Raw genomic sequence first — 24,987 nt, 5'->3', positions numbered from 1 at the left:
GCACTCTAAATAGCTTTATTATAAAAACTTAGTACTACTACAAGTAAGGTGCACACACAATACAAAATAACACAATATCAATATAGGAATACATGTGAATCTGGAAGGATATACCATCCTCCCTCCAACTCATCTAAATGTCAGTTATCCTTCATGTATTTTCTTTAATATTACTAATATAGTATCTTCCAGCTAGTGACCAGAGAAGACTTTTCGGCACACCTTGGACCAAGCACTAGAAGACAAACTATAAATGGGGAGAAGGGAGGAAGGGGACAGACGAAGGGCAGGTGGTGAGAAAAGAATTCAGGCAGAGAGTGGAGTTGAAAAGCGAGAAAGGAAATCTGTTTGGAGGGGAAGGAATGTGCTGGAGGGGGACAGGCAAATGAAAGGAGATGGTGCATCTGAAGATCTTCATTCTCCAGAGATGGAGCAGGTACATGGCCACCTGGCCCTGCAGATACCAGAGCTCCTGGGAGTCATTCCCCAAGGGTGGAGGGCACCAAGCCTTGAAACATTTCCATATACCAATGCCTGTGGTAAAGTTTGATTTCTATTATTTCCTTAAATCATTGGCTAGTTTTCTAATAAATAAATATTACACATCTTTAGTGAAAATGGTAAGTCCAGTCGATAAACACTTGTTTATTCAAGCCTTTAATACAGTAGAAATCTGGTTTCTCCCATTGACTAACCAGTGCTGAATTACTAATACCCTCATGACCTGATTACCTTGTAGTGTTGAACAACACTGTTCCTTACAGATTAAATTGAGGATTGAAAAAAACAAACAAACATTTTTTTAAACATTTGTGTTCGATACAAGTTCCTCTGGCCCTGCAGATACCAGAGCTCCCGGGAGTCATTCCCCAAGGGTGGAGGGCACCAAGCCTTGAAACATTTCCATATACAAATTTTAGCTGCATCTGGAAGTGGATGGAGATTGGAAGGGTGGGGAGAGATAAAGACTGTCTGGTGTGTGACCCAGGGAAAAAAAGTGAGCAGGGATGAGGAAAGATTCTGAGGGACATACAGAAATATTGTGGGAATAGAAAGGAATCGAGGAAAAGGGAAATGGGGAGATGCAAGACAGTGGAAGAGAAATAAACATGGGACTTAAGGAAGAGGCAAAGAGATTAGCAGAAAAACTAAACCAAATGAGAAAACCAAAAAGGAGAGAGAATAGGGGAAACGAGAAGGAAAAGAGACTATTAAGTAAAGGGAAAAGACAGACAGACCAATTTCAAGTTTACCAGTAAGCTCAGGCAAGTGTACAAATGGCCACCAGAACCTTATGTAGGAAACTTTACTGTATTAATGTGTCAATGAAACAAAGTCTTTAGAAAAGAATCTGAATTGAGGTCAGGATCCAACAAAGTGAAAAGGGTATTATTGCTTCCTTCACTCCTCATACTCCACAGCAACTGAAATGCTTTTGTTCAAAACTTTTCAGAAGTTTCACATGTGGACAGACACCAAGCTGAGGACACTTCAGCCCAAGGGGTTATACGCCACTGGAAAGTGGAGATTAGAATGGAAGCACTTACGCAATTTTCACTACAGAGGCAGCTATATTGCAATCACACAGCTACTCCCCTCCCTTCATCTGACCAAAGCCAACTGATATACCTTTATTAAGGTCAAGTTCTTCATCATCCTCTTCCTTCTTATCTTTCTCTTCAGTATTATCTGCCTTTTCTGTGGAGACCCACTGAATCTCTCCACTTGTCTCTTGCCATTCTCCACTCTTATCATGCTGTGCTGTAGGAGCTTCTTTGATCAACTCATCTGTCTGGCTCTCTGCCAGCTGTGCTGCTCGTTCACGCTCAAGGAACAGCTGGTAGGAAAATTTGAGGAGACATTCAGTTATAGGCCAAACTCAAAACAATACACTAATATTTTGAAATGTAATTTCCCCTTCCTATGCATACACCTTCCCATAGTTTTATTCTTCAGTATTAGTCTTATTAATGACACTGGAGGAAAGGATTAGAATTCAAAACTATCTTGACAGAAGTAGTCAGACAGAAGTTGTCTAAATTAGAAGTAGTCTAAATTAAACAGAATGAAATTCAGTAAGGACAAATGCAAAGTACTACACTTAGGAAAGAATACTCAATTGCACACACACACACACACACAAAACGGGAAATGACTGCCTAGCAAGGAGAACTGCAGAAAAGGATCTGTGTGGGATTCTGGATCAAACTAAATATGGGTCAACAATCCAATACTGTTGCAAAAAAGCAAACATCATTCTGGGATTTCAATAGGAGTGTTGTAAGCAAGACAGGAGAGCAGTAACTCTCCCACTCCACTTAGCACTGAAAGCGTTCAAGTGCATAAAAGGCTGTTACAAAGAAAAGGATGACAAACTGTTCTTAACGACTGAGGACAGGACAAGAAGCAATAGGCTTAAATTGCAGCAAGAGAGATTTAAGTTCGACATTAGGAAAAACTTCCTAACTGCAAGAGTAGTTAAGCACTGGAACAAAATCACTGGAGGTTTTTAAGAACACGTTAGACAAAGATATCAAGGATGATCTAGAGAATAGTTAGTCCTGCCTCAGTGCAGGGGCCTGCACTAAATGACCTATTGAGATCCCATTAAGTCCCTCATTTCTATGATCATTATCCTCTTTTTAAAAGGATTATACACATACATGACAAATAAGGGTGGAATGCCCCATGGTAAAGATCAAAGGCAACCTGATTCACCGCTTTGAAGGATAAAAACACAAGTTAATATAATTGTTTGAGTCAGAAACTTTCTCCTGAATAACAAATACAAAATTTTCTTTGACACTCTGGAATACCCAAACAGCACTTTTCATTTGTAAAACGTTCAGGATGATATTACTCTTATAGGAATCTCTGCATTTAACTTATTTTCCTGTTCTCCTCCACCCTTCCTTTTATGTCCTACAAATTCATAGTCTTTTTCCTGTAATCTCTATTTTTTGTGTCCTCCTAATTCCGGTTTTAGTTTATTTTTATGCCAATTTTTTGCCCTTCCCCTAAGTTGCTTCAGCTCTCCAAAATGATCCACTCCATGCATGAGTAGGGCAACAAAGTTCAAACAACAAGTTCTGTACTGGCGCTGCTGGATAAGCGGTAAGCTCCCTGTTTGTACTTCAGTTCCGAGTTTAACTTCTAGAACGCCTTTTTGAGCAGCCCTTTGCAAACAGATGTATATTTAAGCATTGTTCTTTTCTATTACTCTGTGTAGTACTTTGATAACTGATGTCTTTTGTATCTGTAGTATACCCACACATATGAGACACTACATGTTTCTGAATAAAACAAAATTGTGACTTCAGTTTCACAACTGGATAAAATATCAGCCTACAAAAAACAGCAAAAATCTGAAAGTGACCTCAAACTATCACAACATATATACACCTCACTTTGTACAGGTACTGACCTAAGGACTTATCTATGCACAAATTGGAGCTGAAGTTGCTAAATGGGTTTTAATTCATACCTGTAGTAATTTCAGGAGAAGTCTGTATACAGACATTTATTTCAGATTGAGTGGTTGTAATTAAACTGAAACAGGACACTCAATCCAAAATAAGAGCATCCACACACAGACTAGCATTGAAATAATTAAAGGTGTGAATTAAAATCCATTTAGCTACTTCAACTCCAGTTTGTGCCTGATAAGCCAATATAGAGTGTCAGCCTGTTCATTCTTCATGGCTTTTTTGTTTTTATGATTTAGTCAATCTGAACATCCTGATTAATTGAAACTGATATGATTCATGCTATATATTGGTAAATAACATGTTATGTCAAAGTAAATTTCTTAACATTCAATAAAGATGTAATTTTGAAAAGCCATTCATGAAAGGGGGTATGCAAGACAAATGTAGCTCATGATATTGTACTAGAACTACAGCGGGTTTGAACAAATCTAGAAATAAATTGGACAAAAAAAACTTTAGTGTGAATAAAAGCACTTTCAGTGTCAGAAATAATGGTACTACTGTCCTTTATATGGAAAACAGCTTCTGCAATAGAGGGTACTGAAAAAAGAAAAAGTATTGTCACTGGAAAACTAAGTGAAAACCACAATAGGTTCTGCATTTTGTAAGGTTCACAGGAATAAAAAACCTTTGACATGATACTGTCTCTTGTTAACTCACATCTCCTCCATAATCAAGTAACTTCAGTATTACATGGAGAACTGTTTTGTGACTAAAGTTGCTACTTACCTGTACTAAAGCCTGAACAGCGTCAATCTGACCAGTTATCTTTATGCTCTCATCCCCTTCTCCTGAGCAGAATGAATCAAAAGAACATGATGTTTCCATATTGACAAGACAGTGTCTATTCCGAGCACTATACTCTACCAGATTGATCAGCAGACCCAAGCCCTGGAAGAATCAAAGTCAAAGAAGATTATCCACAATGAAGAAAAAAAGAATCCAGATGCACTGATAAATACCATTTTTATACTTTAGCTGTATGGTGCTCACCAAGGTATGGGTACTCCTTTATCAAATGGAGTGACGTACAGAATATGGCCAAATTAAAAAAAAATTAGAATCAGAAGTTAAGTTCCCACATCCATATTTAGGCACCTAAATAAGTGGCCAGATTTTCAAGAATGATGAGTACACAAAGCTTCTCTCAGCACTTCCAAAGCTCTGGCCCGTTATTTATAATAGAGATATAGGAGCCTAACTTTTGGCTCGTCTTTTTGAAAAACTTGGCTGATGCATTTTATCTTTTGCCATTTATGCCACGTAGATTTACTTCACTACTGTCAAAAGAGAAGCAAAGCAGATTCGGCAAACAAAACCTGTCCCAAACTGACAACATATACTGTACTTCTAAACTTGAATGGACACTGAAATGAGAGTTTTTTTCTTCTAAAGTGAGTCTAAGGTGATGTCTCCTGTTCACCCAATTAATAGTGGACTTTTACCACATTAAATATATATGGATTACTTCATCAACAAAGATTGTGTACTGTACAGCTCCCATTTCATTCTAAATTCTCATTTTGTAATGTCAAACATCTGTAAAGAAACATTTCTAGGCATTCTATGTGCACACAGTTTGACCTAATTTTTAAAACCTTTGTTACAGACTGTAGTCACATAATGGCACCTTAAAAATCCTTGTACAGTGCCAAGTTTATTCCTTCAAATGCAGTGTTGGTTACTCCTGAAATTCTTATTTTTCATGATTTGGGTAATGCTTAGGCAACAAATCCTTAAGTAATTAAACAGTGTTTCCTCAGACCATACAGAGGTAATGCTTCCATTGACTTCAGTGTGACATTTTCTTGAGAAAAAGCTCAGTAAAAACTTTAGAATATGGAAGTCATCATGAAAAACTGAAGTAGTTCAATACACATAAGGCTGGGGCAAACTCATTCTTTATATTAATAAAACAAAGGGTCTTTTTACTACTCTTAGTTTAAAGAATGGTATCTTACCAACACCCGAATATCAAATCTCTGTTCTTGAGGTAGGAACTTTGGAACCTGAAGCACACAATTCATAGCTGTGCCTATCAGACCATCTTGTTCACCCGTTTTTGTGCTGCCCCACTCTGTTTAAAAAAAAAAAGTGGTCAAGCTTCTAAATTTTTAAACAGTTTTTTAATAGCATGCAAACATTAACAAAACAAATCTTTTCTAAAAAACAATTAGTTTGTCCAAGACACTTTTCTTATTAACAATCTATTTCCCAGTCCCCATCCAATTTCTGGTGACAATTACTGGTTACTGTATTGCTAAGATCCAGCATACATGAGCAAATTACTATAGAATTTAGGAGGCTAAACATGGTTGGTAGGAATGGCCTACCTTATACTGTTTGATATACAAGTGCAAGCTCTGGAAAGATCCCTTACCATTATCATTTGTTAAGTTAAGTAAGACACCAATGATGGCCCTCATGCAATCTTCCACTGCTTTACCCACATGGTTAGTTACATTCTGGTGAGGCAAAGGCTTGCAGTATGGTAAACAGATGCTGTCTTCAGCACGGTTATATCGCTGGATCAATTCCTCACAATGCTGCAATGCTCTGAAGATAGAAAATGCAGAGAAGACATAATTAAGTAACAGTACCAGGGCATTTTATCTTTCATTATATGTGCATGATGAAAAAAATGATATAAATGTGATGTCTATGCAAAATGTGTTCTATATTATCTAAATGTACTCTAAAATTAATTTTTTGTTCTGTATGTGCCAGAGTTAATTACCTCCATTTCACAATAATTAAATAAATGCCAACTGACTTTCCACCAAGATACAATACACTTCATCGGAACCCTAGACTATGAGCTTGATTCTTTACTTTAGATCAAGTTTATGTTGGCATATGTGACAAAGTGGAGGTGGCATGGGGGGTGTTCTTGTTTTTTTTTCCAATTATTTGCATGCAGTAGGGGTGGGACGCAGTTTCCCTGGGTGTTACTGGTTTAACAAGGTGATGGGAGAGGGAGTTTGTTGTTACAGAGGACCAGCGAGGGAACCTGGGATCCCAGCCAATGGCCTGGAGAATGAGTACCCCAGTGACTGATGACCGGGAGGCTCAGCTCGGGAGCCACAGCCGATTCTGGCCAGTGGGAGGACAATGGGCTGCGAAGAGAGGACCCCAGTGACCTGACCAGCAGGTTCCAGCCAGAGGGGGCCAGAGGACAGCTGAGGAGAGGAGGCCTGGGTGACCCTGTTTAACTGGAAAGACGACAATGGATACAGGTGGGGTTTGGAGGAGGTGATATCAGATGCCCAGCTGGGCAGCAGGGGGGCTTGGGGCTGAAGAGAGAGAGAAGGCAGAGCCCACTTGGATGCTGGGGAGACTTAGATGTGATGTGCTGAGGGAGGCCAGGCCTGAGGGCCCTGAGAGTTTCCTATGCTGTGTTCAGACACTCAATAAACCCTCCTGTTTTACGCTGGCTGAGAGTCACTCTGGTCTAGAGAACAGGGTTGCTTTATTCCCTCTAGGAGCGGAGGCCCCAAAGATCCAGAGCGAGTGGACTCTCTGAGGGGACCCACGGCGAGAGACAGACATGCTAAGGCTCAGAGAAGTGTGGATCCAGGAGGCGGAGAGGCTTAGCCCCTGAGAGAGAGTAGATCCCCGAGAAGGGCTGTCACACTGAAGGGGGCTCCCCCCAGGGACCACACAGGGCCAAGAGTGAGTCCGTGACAGCATAACATACAATTTCATGGATTTCGGCAGTTACATATAAAACTGGGAAAATGCAGCTGAGAACCAGGATCTAAATCACAAATACACAAAGGTCTAAATAGAACACTACATAGGAGATTTTTTTTTTTTTTTTTTGAAGTACTCACTCAAAATGTCTGATTTACCTGCCAATCATGCTTGAGATACTAATACCAAAGCATGCTTCCATTGGCTAGGTAGGGTCAGATTCTCAGCCCAGTTTTATCTCCTTTTTATCCTCCGAGTGGTACAAAAGGGATGCAATCTAGTACCAACTGGCTAGTTGAGAATTCCTCCAAATTCCACAGATGGCCAAGTGTACAGAACAGAATTCCACTATGCCAATTCTAAGCCAATTCTTTGGAACACAGCCAGCTTCTCTCACTTGTATCAGAACCCAGGCAGCTTGCAAATCAGGTAACCAGCATTAGCTTCCTAATGGTCCACACTTCATATGCCCAGAAAAAGTCTTGGCACAGAATATTCACTACTTTTCTCATGAAGAGAAAATAGTAGCAACATAATAGTTTTATTCTAAACTATTTTAACAATAGTAAAGCATTACTGATTTTATGTTAGCTATGTTTACACTGGCCTTTTCCTCCCCACTTCAATTTCCCACCATTGCGAGCACTAGTGTAGAGAGTGTGCTCCAGGCAAGTGATAGTATTTTGTCTATATTCACTTAGCTACCACCATTTCCATTCCACTGGTTGTAGCAATATTTGGAAATTCTAGGGGAATAAGCATACATTGGAACCATGGCCTGTGCTTATTTTTGTCATACCATGTACAAAAATATCGTCTTATGAGAACTTACTTAGCTGATGAGACTATGAGCTGAGAGTCTTTGTATGCTATCAAGTAGCTTTGATTCTCTGGGTTATGCACGGTTACCTAAAAAGGAAAAACACAAAAACAACAACAGTATTAGGACTGACCTTTTGTTGGAAGAAGGAAGGAACAGTGAACACACAATATTTCTGTTCTTTACTCACCACTTTATTTCCTCATCAATATTTACAAAAACCAGTCAGAAGGCAATACTGAAATTGCCACTTGAAAACCTTATTCTCCATGTGTATTTTTACTTTTTTGTGACAATATTCTCCTAAGATTTTATCTTGTACCTGGCCCCACAGAAATCCACAGAATGCCCATCTCAGTTAGGTCCTACAGAACCCCATCGTCTCATACGAATCCATCTCTGGTATCATAAACAGAGGAACTATGTGCAATAATACAGCAGAAAAAAATTAATCAATTATCCCATCAGGAAGAAAGTATACCTGCTCATACTTACGCTTTCTAAGACCCGTAAACATCTTTCTGCTCCCCATAATGAAGCAACCAATTTTTCTTCGTTTTCGTCACTGCTTAGGTGATCCACACATTCTTTGACTAAGTAATAAAGAGAGCAGCATTAAAGAGGTCTTTCTGAAACCTGTACTTATAAAAGTATAAAGAGCAATGCATACAGTAACAGCAATTCTCCCAATACCTCATCAACCCTATTTGTCACACTTTTACAAAGTTGCTTTATTAATAGGAGTGTGGTGATCATAAAATGAATTAGTATTTCAAAAAGTGTTCTATTTATCACAGTAAAATCCTTTTAAAGAATCCTTTTAGCATGGTCTCAGATATTTTATGTATGCCAAAGTAACACAAAACATCAGCTGCCAAACAATAATGATGTGAATAAAGACTCCTCCATACTATTATTTAAAAGATGGAAAACACTTAAATAGGTTTGTCAAGAGGAGAGAGAAAACAAGTTTATTTTTCTATTGACCAAGAAGAGATTCTGCAGCAAACTCCCATGGCACAGAGCTGTAGATGACTCAGCACATTTTCTGACGAGTAAAGAAGCAGAGATATCTAGCACTGTACAATACAAACCTTTTGAAGTGAAACCAAAGAAAGACATAAGGAATTGGCAAACTTGCATTTCAAAACGCTCAGCACCAGCTCATTGCTTTTTTACTTTCTTTTACTCAATTTCAAGAGCTAGCCTTCTCCAACTCATTGATATTTGTTTCAACAGAGGCCTTCCTTCCCATATTTTCACCACACTTCGAGCAAAGTGCACCTACAAGTATCTCAAAGGAGCTCAAACTTATGTCTTCTTGAAGAGCTAGCTTTCTCTGGAGTGTCTTGGAAAGAAAATGAGTCCAGAAAAGGACACAATATTCTAGAAGGGGTATCACTGGCGCTTTGTGAAGTAACAGAATTCCAATACCCATACATGGTATATGGGTAAGACAACTCCTCAAAACCCGAACTCCTAAGTTGCCCAACTGGCATCCTATTATCCACCTGAAACCACACACACACACAATCTATTTAGAATTCAATCTGTTTTCAATGCAACATGCTACACTTTAACGAGGCATTAATTTTTCCCAACAATCTGATGTGGAAGTACGTACTTTTTGGTTTAAGTAGAAGATGCACATTTTTTCTTTCCTCTTACCATAATAGAAATTAAGAAAAGCTGACAAATTAAGGGAAAATCTTCCCCTCATAAATCTATGTCTAATTCATTTACACTTTTCAATACATCAGAAACTAAACGTATTCAATATACCTTTATCTACAATATGATCAAGACCACCTAGAAGTCGCAGCTCTTCTTTAAACCAGTCCCCTGCTCGTTTTGAGGTGAGAGACAGTAGTGTCTCCATTGCCAAATGCCCAGTCTGAAAAAGTCAGAATCTAGAATTAGTAAAGTAATTCCATTGACAACTGCATCACAGCATATAAAAATACGTTATATTAAAAAAAAAAAAAACTTAGGGACTTTAAAATATGCAATAATTCTGAATCCATGAATTAACAAGAAATTGTACTACTGTTTAGCTACAGAAATCATTTCACGAGTGAACAATAGTTTGACAAGCATTACAGATGCCTCTCCTGTGCTGAAAGACATCCACACCACAAGTCTATTGAATGCACAGTGAATCCAGTAGTTAAAAGTCCATATTTCTATGTTTCGGGGAACTTAAGAGTCATGGCTACTGTCAAAATAAAGTCATTTCAGTGTTTAACTCAAAGAACTCCATAAGCTCACTGGAAGTTCATCATCCCATTACCTAACTGAACAAAAGTTCTCCGTGTAGAACAGCCACCAGAGGGAGCAAGCCAAACTGGCAAGTGTTTAAAAGAATTAACCGAATACTGACAAGGGAACAAAAAAACTTTTGCACTTTCATTTTTATATTTCTCAATTTTGCCAATATTTTAGAAGAGTCAAACTGTCTCCTTTCATTTGTGCTTCCTGTTATCAAACACCAAACTGAGGAAGGAAATGGCCAAATCAGCCAGGCAGCAGAAAATAAGGAGAGCCACAGAAAATACTGCTTCTCTGTCTTCTAGATATGTTAGCTTTCTCCTCTTGCTAAAAATGTTTTGACTTTACATCATTAATTTTTTTTTTTTTTGTAAATTGGCAGGACAACAACGTTTCACTGGGGAAAAACCTTCAGTATTTACAATAAAGAATACTTAGGACACACCAGAAATACTGCGAACATTTAGAAGTTTGAGGGCGTTTACCAAATAATTATTCCCTGCCATGTTCTTACCAAAACATGTGCATCCATGAGCTGACCCATTTTAGATTTTATTTTGATGATTGCTTTAGTAAGGTTAATGCCAATGCAGCAACCATGGACAGAAACAAAAGATAGGTTACATATCTTGCACAGATAATTTAAAGCTATAGAGAACTGCACAACAATACAATACAGATATTTTCATCATACACTAAGGATACAGGTAAATCAAACCCTAGGCCATAAACAAATCTAGTAATTTCATGTGTACTACATAAATACAACAAATAAAAGAGCAGATAAAAGAGGAAAGGTTTTCAGTAGAGATAATTGAAGACCACCCCACTCCTAGGCTTCACGCCTGAGCCACAACTTCGAAGCACTGTTTATGCAGCTATGGAATTGATGGATGGATACAGCTATGGACCCTTCAATGGAGGGATCTTGGGCCACATAGGGTATTGTTGTGCACAGCATTTTGGGGCACTACAGTGAGCACAGCTAGCCCAAGACTGTCAACCCAGCTGGGAGATTATGGCTCCCACATGCTCCAAAACACTGTAAACATATCCTATGGGGCCTCAGACACTTCCACTGAAGGTCAACATTCTTAAAGTGTTAAACTGCTTTTCAAGGAAGAGGGGAAAGTAGAAGATTGGAGTAAATGTGCACAATCATCCCGCCCAAAGAACTGGTTATAGGCAGATAAATGTCTTTTCATCTTTGATGTAGCCTCCATACACTCTCAGTGGTGAGAGTTTAGTTAGCAACACAATATTTTGGGAGATGAATTAATGAATTCTATTTTAACAAAGAACATAGAACTGCCCTTCCAAAGCAAGCCAAGTCCACAAACAAATGGAGTGAGTAATGCTGCGTAAAATAGTGAACAGAACTTCACATAGCAGTCCTGCAGACTGCTATGATGGAAGTGTTCCAGAGACATGTTATCAAGGTTTCCTCCTTCACCCTAGAAGAATGAGTTCTAAATTGACATACACCTGAAACAAGCCATCACATATTCAGTGCAAAATCTAATCCATTTTGATAACTCTTAAGTGGAAATGACACTACCCTTACGCTGATCCCAAAGGCTATACATTCAGGTAACTTCCTAAATATCTGAGCCTGTGCAATGAAAACTCAAAGACCACCTAATATCTACAATGAGGATTTGGGAAGGCAAAACAGAAGATTAATTGTCTAGTCAGAATTTGCACTATTTTGGATAAAAATTACATCAACCAAGTCAGTCTCCTTGGTGCCAGAACAGACATGGAATAGGACTCTGAGAATGCCACCAATTTGTAGCTGGACATTTCAGGACTAGATGTTGCCTGGAAACGCAATTTATTTGGCAATATATCTTAAGGTTGTTTGTTTAGCTATGAACTAAACAGCCAAATTAAAACAAATAAAATTGACCTCCAATTCAGCCTCAGGACATCTGAAGACCAGAACATTCTTAGGTCCATAACCATGTGTTAAAAAGCCTAAGAAATACTAATCACCTAAAACTGAAATGCCAACCATATTGTGTTAGGTCATCATAAACCCCTTAGCTGTAGCTAGCAGCCATATGGTCATATTATTTTCCTTAAAACAAGTCAACTCCTTTCACTGACATAGAATACTGTCTTCTAATGCCAATTTCAATTTGTTCCATAACTGAAAGTTTGAGAAAACTAAGAGGAAGAATGACAGAATTACCAAAAAAAACCATGCAAATGGAAAAGCCAAGGCAAGGCATGTTTTCTTTTAATCTGTGTAAAATGGAACACATAATGTAACTTGGGGATTACTGCTAACAGCTGAAGATGTTATGTCCAGAGATAACACCTCTAAGAACGTCAATCCACAGATTTTTGACAAAAACTGATTTTAAAAAAGTATCAGACTGATAAAAATTGTGGTAAAATTCAAAACAAAAAACCTAAAAAGCATGAAGGAAAATGCATTACACAACTTAACACTGAGGAAAAACTAAAGCTTACAGTAACATTTGTTACACTGAAAAATAGGTTATATTAGTCATACCATCTAGTGGTAACATACTACAGTATCAGTTGTACTGTTCCAGATCAGACCAGTGGTCCAGCTAGTCCAAGGTCCTACTCAGTGTGTTTGCATTTCTTTTAAACATAGAATTTTGAAAGACTTATAACCTATCCATTATTATTTGTGCTAGGATGAAACTAGCAAGGAAAGTCTCATGCCAGCAGCTTTAAACTAGGGCTGTCAAGGGATTAAAAAAATTAATTGCACTGTTAAACAATAACAGAATACCATTTAAATATGTTCACGTTTTCTACATTTTCAAATATATTGATTTCAATTACAACACAGGATACTAACTGTATAGTGCTCATTTTATATTTATTTTTATTACAGATATTTGCACTCTAAAAAACAAAAGAAATAGTATTTTTCAATTCCCCCACTGCAAGTACATTGCAAGTCTCTATGATGAAAATTGAATTTACAAAGGTAGAATTATGTTTAAAAAACCCTGCATTCAAAAATAAAAATGTAAAGCTTCAGAACCTACAACTCCACTCAGTCCTACTTCTTGTTCAGCCAATTGCTCAGACAAACAAGTTTGTTTACATTTGCAGGAGATAATGCTGCCCACTTCTTGTTCACAATGTCACCTGAAAGTGAGAAGAGGCATTCATGGCACTGTTGTAACCAACGTCACAAGATATCTATGTGCCAAATGCCCTAAAGAGTCATATGTCCCTTCATGCGTCAACCACCAATCCCGAAGACATGTGACCATTCTGATGACTGGTTCTGCTCGATAACTATCCAAAGCAGTGTGGACCGACACACGTTCATTTTCGTCATCTGAGTCAAATGCCTCCAGCAGAAAGCTGATTTTCTTTTTTTGGTGGTTTGGGTTCTGTAGTTTCCACATTGGAGTGTTTCTCTTAAGACTTCTGAAAGCATGCTCCACACCTAGTCCCTCTCAGTTTTTGGAAGGCACTTCAGATTCTTAAACCTTGGGTTGAGTGCCGTAGCTATCTTCTGAAATCTCACATTCGTACCTTCTTTGAGTTTTGTCAAATCTGCAGCGAAAGTGTTCTCAAAAACAAACAACATGTGCTGGATCATCATCCGAGACTGCTATAACATGAAATATACGGCAGAATGTGGGTAAAACAGAGCAGGAGACATACACTTCTCCCCCAAGGAGTTCAGTCATAAATTTAATTAAATGCATTATTTTTTTTAATGAGCATCATCTGCATGGAAGCATGTCCTCTGGAATGATGGCTGAAGCATGAAGGGGCATACGAATGTTTAGCATATCTGGTATGTAAATACCTTGTAATGACGGCTACTGAAGTGCCATGCCAATGCCTGTTCTCACTTTTAGGTGACATTGTAAATAATCATTTTTACAGTGTAGATATTTAATCAAGAGTCAAAGTGAGGACTGTATATTTTGCATTCTGTGTTGTAACTGAAATCAAAATATTTGAAAATGTATAACACCTTACTTCAGTAAACAATAAGTAAGGTGTATACCATTGTTTACCATTGTTTATTGTAAGGTGTATAGCAAAACGGTATATAGACGCTCCATTTCAGAGTGTTAGAAATGTGTATTAGTAGTACAAAAGGGTTGGTTGAAGTTTAGTCAAGCAATCCATTGACAAAACGTATTTGAACAGTACTCAAACAGGAAAAGAATTTCCCCCTCCTCTTTTTTCAGTATCTTTTTGGGCTTTCCCTCCCCACTGTATGACACAGGAAAGCACCTAAACAAACTGGCACTGGTCACTGTTGGAAGGCAAGATTTTGGAATAATTGGACTGCTGGCCCGATCTGGGATGACAGTTCTTATGTAAGAACTTTAAAAGACCCAGAAAAGCAAGGATATTTAGAAGAATCAAAATCTTTACCTCATCACATTACACTTGGATATTGCATAACTATTTAACTGCTTGTTGATACAATACACCTGGAGCAGCTTGAGAATAATTTCAGCTTTAACTGTGAATTTTACCCTTCTACAGACAAACCATTAGTGTTATTTTTACTTAATTTTGATGCATGACATATTAATCATATATAGTAAATCAAAACTCGGACACAGTCTGGAAGAAATACTGCGACCAAAACTTTGTAAGCTCATGTTTATTTCTTAAATAATTATAAACCTGTTACTAGCTAAAATAGGACTTTAATTTGGTGAATTGCAGACAACTTCAGAACTATTGTAGCTTATTGTATAGGTTTAGAGTAGCCTTGGTCTAGAAAAGAATTTGTAAATTTAAAGATGAAAAAGTATGTACTGCACATAAGAAGATTTTCTATAAAGAAAACAGATGAAAATTCAGACTACTCTTGGCCCCCTAATAGGGCATCACAACGTAAACACTTAGTTATAACTAGCATTGAAAGATAGCTGCTGCTAATAAGTTTTGTTTTACCAAGCATTTCACTTTAGTTTTAAAACAGATCCTTCAAACACAATCATGAAACTCACCGTGATGTTTTCGAGATCAAGATGTTTGTTGTGAACAGTTTCACAGAGCCTCCGGATTTTTTCCTTAATTTTGTTCATGTCTTTTTCATTAAGCAGCTTGGCAGAAGAAGCATCTTGCTCTAGCTCCAAAAGCCGAATCATCAGATCTAGACTAGCTCTGTCTAGATCCATGTTCAAACGATCTCTACTCAGGATGTACATAAGAGCTGCTGTACAAAGTGACAGATTCTTGAAAACAAAAAGACAATATAAAATTGTAGCAGCACCTGTGTTAGATGAAGAATGTACAGCACTTAAACGAAGATTTTTTTAATAGACAAAGCTGGTGATTTGGGGGAAGAAATCTGTCAGACTTTGCCTATGTCAGCACTGAAGCTAATAACTAACAGTGTCCAAACACTGTTTTTTCTAGCAAGATACTAACACAGTTTTCCTGGCCAATGTAAGCAAAGCACATATTACTTCTTGATTCATTTTACAAAATCCTGCTAAAGCAGCAAAGCATTTGAAAGTTACCCCAAAGCAGTCAGTGGTGCAGAGAGAAAAAGCAGGCGGAAACTTCATGAGGTGGTGGCAATGCAGAAGGGAATTATGGGAGATATAAGCGAAAAGGGAGGCAGCAGGGTGCTGGGGATATTATTTGCAGGGAGTGAAATTTTGGTTAGCTAGGAGGAAGACAAGAGAAAGGAGATAGAAATGAAGGTGGAAGAGGCTGCAGGGATGAGGGCTGGGCCATATAAACATCAACCCAGTGAGCAGGAAATCACTATCTATAGTTGGTTAGGGATTCCTAACACAGAGCCTCGTATTCTTAGCGAGGTCTGCCGTGGGGATTCCCCAAACCCAGGAAAACTTTACCCATTGAGGTAAGGCTTCCCCAGTCTTGCCCACAAGAGGCTAGGTAAGAACCCATCCTCCACTAAGTTAGCAAAGAGCTGAGGTCTTTCCCCTAATGTTTTCATCCTCTGGAGATTTGGGAGATGAAGAGTGTCCTCTCCTTGTTAAAAAGAGAGGGACACCACCTCACCCTTCCTCAAGAACAATGCAAGAGTAAATCCTCATGGAGATTCAAAAAAAGCAGAGGGAGGTTTCAGGGCTCAGATGCACAAAGATATTTAGTTTCCTAACTTCCACTGAAATCAATGGAAGTTGGAAGCCTAAATATTATTTTGGATCTGGGCCTGGGTGCCAGAGGTGGGAGGGCAGGCAGAGAGTAAATATGAAAAGGGTCAGTCTATTGGTTACCAACCCCACCTGCTAGTCTTTGTGCAAGGTCAGCACTTTTCTTGAATTTGTAATTAGTTGTCCACCATTCCAGTGGACCTCCAAGCAGTGAGCAGAACTTTCATGAAGCTCAGAGCTTTGCTGGGCAGACACCCTCCAGAAACCCTGACCTTGTTGACATCTGAAGGGAAAGGAACTGATTAACAGTAGGCTGGTCAGATGGAACAGAAATAGAGAGGAATAGGCACTTGTTGAAATTAAAGGCTTGGTTGTTCGTATGCAGACATCAAAAGATCATCAGGGTGACTGCCTTTACACCACAACCTAAAGGCAACTGCTCCACAGATATGCTAAGATCTCTGTGGGGACAGTCACTTCTAACTTCAAAAGCTTTCTTGCTAACCCCCGCAGGCTTTTGCTGCCCATCTCCTCCAGTGTACTCCCACTATTCAGCTTGTTCTGCATTCATACTGCACCAGTTCCCTCCCTCCATTCTCCAACCCCTATTTCCTGCCACTTCCATACACACCCCAATCCAGTTTTAAATGTTTAATCCGGACCACAACAAGGGACATAGCCTGGAGGAGTGGGGGGGAAGGGGAAGGGAGAAGGAGAGAGATGGCATAGACTGTGTTGGAGTGGTTATGTTGGGGGGTGTCAATGAGTAGCACAGAAGTAGAGTCTGGAGGAGGGGGTTAAAGAAGATAGGGGAAATGGAAGAGCTCAAAGTTTCTGTACATGTGCACACAGAAAACCACTGAATCTGTTAAGGGAGCTGATAAGCCTCCCAAAGGCAAGTGAAGTAGGCAAGCAGAGAGGCTGGGAGCTTTGTGGGAAGCAGAGAGGTAGGTGAGATGGCAGGGGCCAGGTGGGAAATACGCAGAAAGATAACATGGGTGCCAGGGAGCCCTAGGACAGCAGGACCCTCCTTAAGACACTCTAAGCAAGTAAAGGAGTGTTATTTTATACCTCAGAAAGATTATAAATCCCTAGCTCATTTAAGCAGCTTGGTCATGTCATGTGTACACATCTTTACACAGTGGGCTGTCTTGTCTTCCTGACAGGGGTTTGGTTCATACTGAATATTTGCTTAAAAGGTTTAGCTCAACACCAGAAAAATAATACGTGCGCATGCAAATCTACACGTGTCAGTTTAGGAGTTCTAAACACAAGCTTGTGATGAGAAGAGATGCTGAGGAACAGGGTGAGGGGGTCAGTGATGCAAGATTTTATAAAATCCTCATTTTGGATTCATCACAATATAAAGTTTTGAATGTTAGGGTTAAGAAGTTTTCCCAGAAAATATTCCTCCAAACAAACACTGGAATGGGGAGGGGGGAAAAGAGAAGAGATGGTTAAAAAAAAATAGGGATTATGACAGAAGTCTGAAGGCAACCTTGACTATGGAATTGCAACTGATGCCTCCATAATAGGGTTTTCTTGGGGGGGGGGAGGGGGTGAGAGGAAAACGACAAAAAACAAAACAACTCAACTCTTGTTACATACACACCAAAAACTGCAGGCCAATTACTCCCACTCAGAAGAATTTTGATCTTTGTCATTCTATTTATATTCCAGCTTGTGGGAACAGATGGTAATTTTCAAAGGTTCAGCATTATATTTTAATTTATTCTATATTTCTGAATTATTCACATATTCAAGATATTAAAAACACGTTTTTGTAACTGACAATTTTCATGAAAACAGTATTTGTTTTAAAAATTAATCTACTACTCTGAAGCATTCACAGCATATTCTGAAAAAAGATAGTTAATCAAGAAACTGCAGTTTAAATACCAGTTTACCAATTAGGTGGAACAAGTATTTTTCAAAGATGACAATTTGTATTTGGGAATAACTCTGAGATAACTGGTAATTTTATTGTGTCTACAGGGCACCAAAGAATTTATTCATTGCAGCTACTGTTTCAAACCCTCATCAAGTAAACTAACAATCTTACTCTCTCAAATCCATTATAGAATATAGTTGCAGTGCAGGTAATAACTGATCATCAACGTTTATTTCCAATTATGTTGTCATTTGGGGCAAAGCCTTTTCTCTCTTTCCCAAACTAAATATAGTTACAAAAATATGCATATATACGATGTTTCCCTTTTCAAAATCTTTCTAAGTCCAAGTGAAGCTAGCACTGCTAATGTCATGAAATCAACACAATGCCATATGGTAGGAGAAGTCCATTTTTCTATTTTCAAGTAACTGTTTCCCCATTTCCTTTTGGACGGGCTCGAGTTCTGTGATGCTCTTGTTGAGACTTAGGGGCAAAATCTATTTCTAATCATTTGAACAAACTTAAAAATGTTAGTGAAACACAGATGTTAAACGCAACAGCAGTGAGGAAGTATACAGCGGTATTATTTCACGTAAAGCATAAAATATGTATCTCCAATTACAGAATATCACACAATTATTGACAAAGACAAACTTAGCTTTTCAGAATGTCTTCGTTCCTATATCTAAAATATATTTAAAAAACATTATATGAAAACCTAACTTTCTTTTCAACATATTGGAAGTGGATGTTTTTACTAAAGTCAAACTGGAAAGAAGAACAGAAAAGTTAACTCTAAGTATTACTTTTAAACTAAATGTAATGAATAAAAGTAGTATGAAACTTAAAATGGATAAAGATTTGAAATCATAAACCTAAACTCAGCACCAAAACGTTTAAGGCTATGAGTTTTAAAAAAGCTTTAATCAAGCCTCAAAAAAAAAAAAAAAAGGGGGGGGGGGGAGAGAGAGAGTGAGAGTGTGTGTGTGGAAATCAAGAGTTTCTGCCACCTTTGATTGCACGCAAGAGAACGCATGCGCTCTCTTGAATTTCCCAAGTCACGTTTCTGTGTCGACTTCTAAAGTCAGGACATTATTTCTAGAAAAATGCTAAACAAATACAATCAACCTATACTAAAAACCTAATATGTGCATTTCTGTATTTCCATCATCTCCATTCATTTACATATATCAATCCCATTTGAATACCTGGTGGTGTTGGGAGTCATCCAGTGTTTTGAAGACCATGGCTACCATTCCATGTGCTCTCAGGTGCATTCGGAAACTGGGCATGGCGCACTTTGTCGCCAAGCTAATAACACTGGAAAAAAACAGACAGGCATTAACGTGTTTTAAAGTCACTACATTTATTTTTAAAAAAGGCTAGTTAAGTAAACTAGTCTAATGAATATGAGTATGTGTCCATCAGAAAATTCAACTGTTTGTGGGCTGATAAAAAGGCTTGTTATATATATTCTTGTAAGATTTACCGCCCATCTCAAATGGTGAAGATATGTAGCATTCTATTTTAGGATTGCTTACTCATACCGGGCTAAAGTCTGGTTTCTTCTTTTAATGTTAGCTACAACAGGGTTGCAAATGGGTAACATTAAGTGTTTTAGGAACAACTTTTAGTTGAAAGAAAAACCTTCACTAGTAACACCAACTTGGTGAAGAGGATCAAGAAAAGTGTATTGTGAACTGACACCCTCACTATCTGTAATCCCTCCTTCACATACAATATTGTGAAATATCAGTTTAGCCTGCAGTTTCACATAGCTAACCTGAGGCCAGGAGGAGGATTGGATTTTGGCAGGGAAAGTTTGGAATAACCCAAAAAGGCACTTTTGAACTAGAGGAAAAAGCGTGCCCTGCCCACCAAACCATCAGGTATGCACACACCTCTTCCTTCAGATCCTTCCCATCTCCGTTAATGTTCAAAATACCTGCTTAGAATGGGTAGTCATGGATTTGGGGGTGTTTTTGTTCCTTCTCTTCCCCCACATACAATAATTTTTAAAAAAAAAAAAAAGAAGTGTGCTTTTCATAGCTCTAGTTCGGATTGTCTGAGAGTTTTCATGTGTACCCAGCACTGCCTACCTTCTGGGTTTTACAAAAGTGTTCCTTTAAAATTTGTGAAGTTTCTTAGTGCTATACTCAACTTTGTTTTAAGGAGGCTATATTTCCTTACCTTTGTTATTAAAAATTAAAAAGTTAAAATGTCTCCAATGGTGCAAGAGGAATAAAAAAAATCAGGACTATAATGGAATATTACATTACAAAAAAATCCTCTATGATACCAGAGTAACCTTTAAAAATCATATGAGAATGTCATGTTTAGATCTTTTACAGTCTCCAACCACAGCACAGCATTCAAAGAGGATCAGCTTGCCAACAAGGCTTCTAATTCACCTAAGTCTACTGCTATCCTTACCCCCTATATATCATTTTCTTTGGAAAACACACACCTTGCAATTCATAGATTGGAGGAAAGTTCAACAAGTACAAGTTAGACCCAGTTTCCTATATAATTTTAGAAGTAGAGAACAAAATTTAAAAGAATTTTGAAAGTTTACAGAGACTCAGTGTATTGAATGTGAATTAGGAATGTAAATACAGTTTAAAAAGTTAACCATTTAAATGATTTAAAAATATTTAGTTTAAACGGTTACCTGATTAAGCGGCTGCTCAGGGGTCAGCTGGCTGGCCAGCCAGCCCAGTGGTTAACAGTTAAGGAGGGTTAACCAGTAAGAGTAATGCTTACTGGTTAATTGGTTAACATTTTCCATCCCTAAAGTGAATAACTTAATTCTAAAATTCTTAGTTATATTGATTATTTACATAATTGCATATATAAATAACTCAAACAGGATGATTGAGATTTCTGCAAATTATGTTAAATCAGTCAACATTACTGCAATTTGTTGAGCTACCTGGAGGAAACTGTTGATTTAGTATCTGCTTTTTAAAGTTCTACAGCTGTTTTTGTTACACGTCAGGACACCAAATAAAATTTCACTGCCATCTAAATCTACAGTTCAAGGTTTTTTCTACAGTAATTGTAGTTTTGCCACATCTGTACACAGAAAGAAGTATACCAGTATGGAAGATAAAAGGGATTTTTATATTGCTATAGAACTATTCTCCTTGGTATTTTTAGGTCCACAAACTATACAAAACAAACAGTGATCATGAATAAACATTTTCAGCATGAAAATGTATACATCTAATTCCATTTTTGTTAACAGGATTTAATTGTACAATGCAAGATGCAAATCTAGAGATGACCAAAATTTAACAAAAGACTGACTATAACCTAATGTTCATGTTTTACATCCTCAGAATTCTAACAAGGATTGCTAGTTAACCCCAGGCCTGCAAAAGTTGCAGTGAACATCAGTGTTGGCTATGGCATTCTCAATAGGAAATAAAGAATAGACTGTTGGCAGAATGAAGGAAACCTCAGCATGATATTATGTTATCACTGTCAGTGAGTGTCTGGGGATATTTTCCACATATATATTAATAATTCTTTAAAAACTGAATTTTCTATTAAAGAGCAGTGGATAGATGCTTCCTCGCTTACAATCGTATCCAAACAAAGAAAAGTTAACGAAGTATAATTTTTGTTTTGAAGCAGTACAATAGTAAATTTGGGGTTGTAATTTTATTGCACAAAATCCTCTTTTATCCTTCCCCACATTATACATTCGCACTCATAATACACTGTAAATGTCATCTCCAATATTCTCAGATTTCCCCCAGGCAGCAGAAACTCCAGGTAACTACTAACAACATTTTAAAGTTGGATCACATATTTAATAGAAATATTTAAAACCCACTTTTTTCCTTTGAATAAAAGAAATAGATACAAGATATTTTATGTTAAAATATCTCACCTAAGGCAACGTGTGTTTAGGGGCTGATTGCTCTTCAGTCCGCTTAGCAAGTACTCAATATCATCTGTGAACTCTTGATTTTCACCAAATTCCACTACATCATTGAAGTGCTTTACATGCTGAACAACAGTGTATAACTGGAAGATACAAACATATTTTGAATACAATAAATTGCTGTTGGGATGGATTATAAAATTAACACATTTAATGTTATCTTTAAAAAACTGAACAGATTTTAACTGATATTTTGTTGAAGACCACTCAGGTCATTCAACTCATCCAACATAAACCATTAACTTTAATGGTGAAAGCTAAAGCCTCACTTTGACACTGTTCCTTCAGTATATATTAGAAATACCAATAATTACCTTAAAAATGTCTTGAAAATACTTACTTCTTTGTCTTCTTTCCTACATTTCAATGCAGTTACTATCTCTTGATAGGGCTGAGTAGGTATTGTCACAGTTTTTATCACTTTGGGAGGTGGTGCAGGAGCCTTAAAAACTCCATCATCTTTATGAACTGCCTCCTTTGAAGATAGCCTTACCTATCAATAAGAAAGTGCTTAAATGGGCAGATGTTTTCAGTGTGCAAACATACACCAAATACATACGGAAACAGAGCAGGGTGTGCATTTTTCAAATTCAAATTTTGGGCTGAGACAGAGGTGTACCTGTACCATTCATCAAATTTGGAATATGTCAGATCATTTAAATGGTGTTTTAAATAGAAAAAACTTTATTTACGAAAAAGAGTCAGGTCTGGTGGGACTTCAAAATCAAAAGAGCAGATGGAATCTTTTGCACTGATTAACTTTAACTGATCACCAGAGTAGGTAAAATTACCAAGTTTGGTCTTTAAAAAAAAGTTAAAATTCTTTGTTGCCTCTTACTGCACTGACCATCTTACTTCCTGGAGGCTCTAAGCATTAATGAGCTGCTTGTTATATCCAGTCATTAGCACACTTTCCACTAGTCCTGATACGGAGTCTGCTGTTCTAGTTGTGGCTGCAGCTAGCAGAAGATTTGTCTCTCGCCATTTGACCACTGAAAATGCTTCCCATCTGCAGGTAGCAGGCTTTCCAGCTTCTTCCCTAGCATAAGAGAACTTCTACAGAGGAAGTGTTGTGGGGCACTATGGATGCTTCTGCAAATTAACGGTATTCTTCCTGCACTGGTTTTATATGTACGCACATTTATATTTTATGTACAACCATTTTACAACATGCACTACGACAAAACTTACTCTTGCCGCACACTTGCAAAAGTAAAAAGTAATGGGGAGCTGACTGTCTGTTTCACTGTAGCTATCTGGCAAACCCCCAGCCTCCTGGCTGTCTCACTGGGATGGTATTACAGGTTTTCTCCTCACCTACTCCTCTGTATATATTAATAGGATGCTGCTTTAAGCAACAGTACCAGCCTGTCTTCAATTTGCTTCTGTCAGCCTCACCCCCAACTTTTGAGATAACAAAGACGACGGGAAACATTATCCAAGGGAGAAGAGCCAGAGATCAGTAAATATTTCAAGTTAAATACAAAAAAAATCCCAACACAATGGTTGTTTACCTCAATTTAAAAAGGTGAGGTTGAGAATAAGCGTAATCTTAAGACCTATTAAGTGAAAACTTAAAAATATATTTATATTTTTTAAGACTGTACTAAGCTCATGGCACTGAGTGTGCATAAATCCCATGAGTAGAAACCCTGCAAAGGAAAAAGAAAATTTCTGCTACTGTACGCTGAAGGCAGAAAGCCTAAATTCATGTAAGATGTTTCATAATCAAAATTAAAGCATCAACCAAAACTACCAAACTGGACAAAATGAGTTTTCACATGCTGCCCAAATCAGCACATAACACTATCAATTCACCTTAAACCCCAGTGACATAAATAACTCAGCAAGCCTCTCGCCCGAGTCAAGTTGAGCACGGCCCCGATGAATTCTGTCCTTTGAACTGGAACTAACGTGGACTTTTTGTGGTTGACCAGTAGAGTCCCAAGGTGGCTTATAGTACAACTATGTTGCATTGGACCTGAGCCTTGGACCTGCCTTTGACCAACCAGTCATGAAGGTACAAGTAAATCTGGATACCCGACACCTGAGGTAGGCCACGACTACTGCTGTGCACTTAGTAAACACCCTTGGTGCTGTAGCCAGGGCAAACAGAAGGCCCGCAATCTAGTAGTGGGCCAAACCAACTGTAAAATGGAGAAAACGTCCGTGTCCTGGGAAGATCACTATATAAAAGTATGCGTCTTTCAGGTCAAGGGCGGCAGAACGGTCTCCCGGATCCAGGGAGGAGATAGCTTCTTTAGGTATCTGTTGAGGTCTCGCAGATCCAGAACAGGATGCAAACCACCCTTGGCCTTTGGGATCAGAAAATACTGGGAATAGAAACCCTTGTTCCTGTAAGATGGTAGGACCTCCTCCACTGCCCCCAGCTGCAAGAGCCCCTGAACCTTCTGCTTGAGAAGACTCTCGTGAGAAGGGTCCCTGAAGAGGGAAGGGGTGGGGTGGAAATAAATTGGAGGGTGTAGCTGTGCGCCACCATACTGAGGACCCAGCGGTCCAAAGTTATCGCCAACCACGCAGGGAGGAAAAAGGAAAGGTGGTGGCCAAAAATTGGGAAAAATTGGATCCAGGGAATAGACTGGTAGGTACTCAGGCATACCCTCAAAATGACTTTTTAGCTCCTTGCTTGGAGCAGGCTGAGCCTGACTGGGCAGAGGGTGGGAGTGGGTGACTCACGCATGGTGATACAGCCCTTGGGCTTTTTCTGCGGCGGGTCCTGCCAGGGCTAGCTCCTTTGCCCCTGGGGTAGTTGC

General features: G+C 38.4%; 1 protein-coding gene across 1 annotated transcript in view; it reads right to left on the bottom strand.

Moving 5' to 3' along the window:
- Positions 1–24,987, bottom strand: part of WAPL (WAPL cohesin release factor) — a 126,879-nt gene that overhangs the window by 5,585 nt on the left and 96,307 nt on the right. Inside the window, exons 6-16 of the mRNA XM_048857106.2 lie at positions 22,554–22,706; positions 22,160–22,296; positions 19,470–19,581; positions 15,249–15,476; positions 9,784–9,895; positions 8,497–8,594; positions 8,014–8,090; positions 5,869–6,044; positions 5,450–5,565; positions 4,218–4,379; positions 1,630–1,837 (exon numbers count right to left, since the gene is read on the bottom strand). Coding sequence (XP_048713063.1) covers positions 1,630–1,837; positions 4,218–4,379; positions 5,450–5,565; positions 5,869–6,044; positions 8,014–8,090; positions 8,497–8,594; positions 9,784–9,895; positions 15,249–15,476; positions 19,470–19,581; positions 22,160–22,296; positions 22,554–22,706 — 1,579 coding nt within the window. The remainder of the gene's footprint in view (positions 1–1,629; positions 1,838–4,217; positions 4,380–5,449; positions 5,566–5,868; positions 6,045–8,013; positions 8,091–8,496; positions 8,595–9,783; positions 9,896–15,248; positions 15,477–19,469; positions 19,582–22,159; positions 22,297–22,553; positions 22,707–24,987) is intronic.

Source organism: Caretta caretta, chromosome 7, assembly GCF_965140235.1.
Source record: "Caretta caretta isolate rCarCar2 chromosome 7, rCarCar1.hap1, whole genome shotgun sequence".
Classification (NCBI taxonomy): domain Eukaryota; kingdom Metazoa; phylum Chordata; order Testudines; family Cheloniidae; genus Caretta; species Caretta caretta.
Note: the sequence above shows the minus strand (reverse complement) of the source record. Positions and strands in the feature narration are given on the sequence as shown.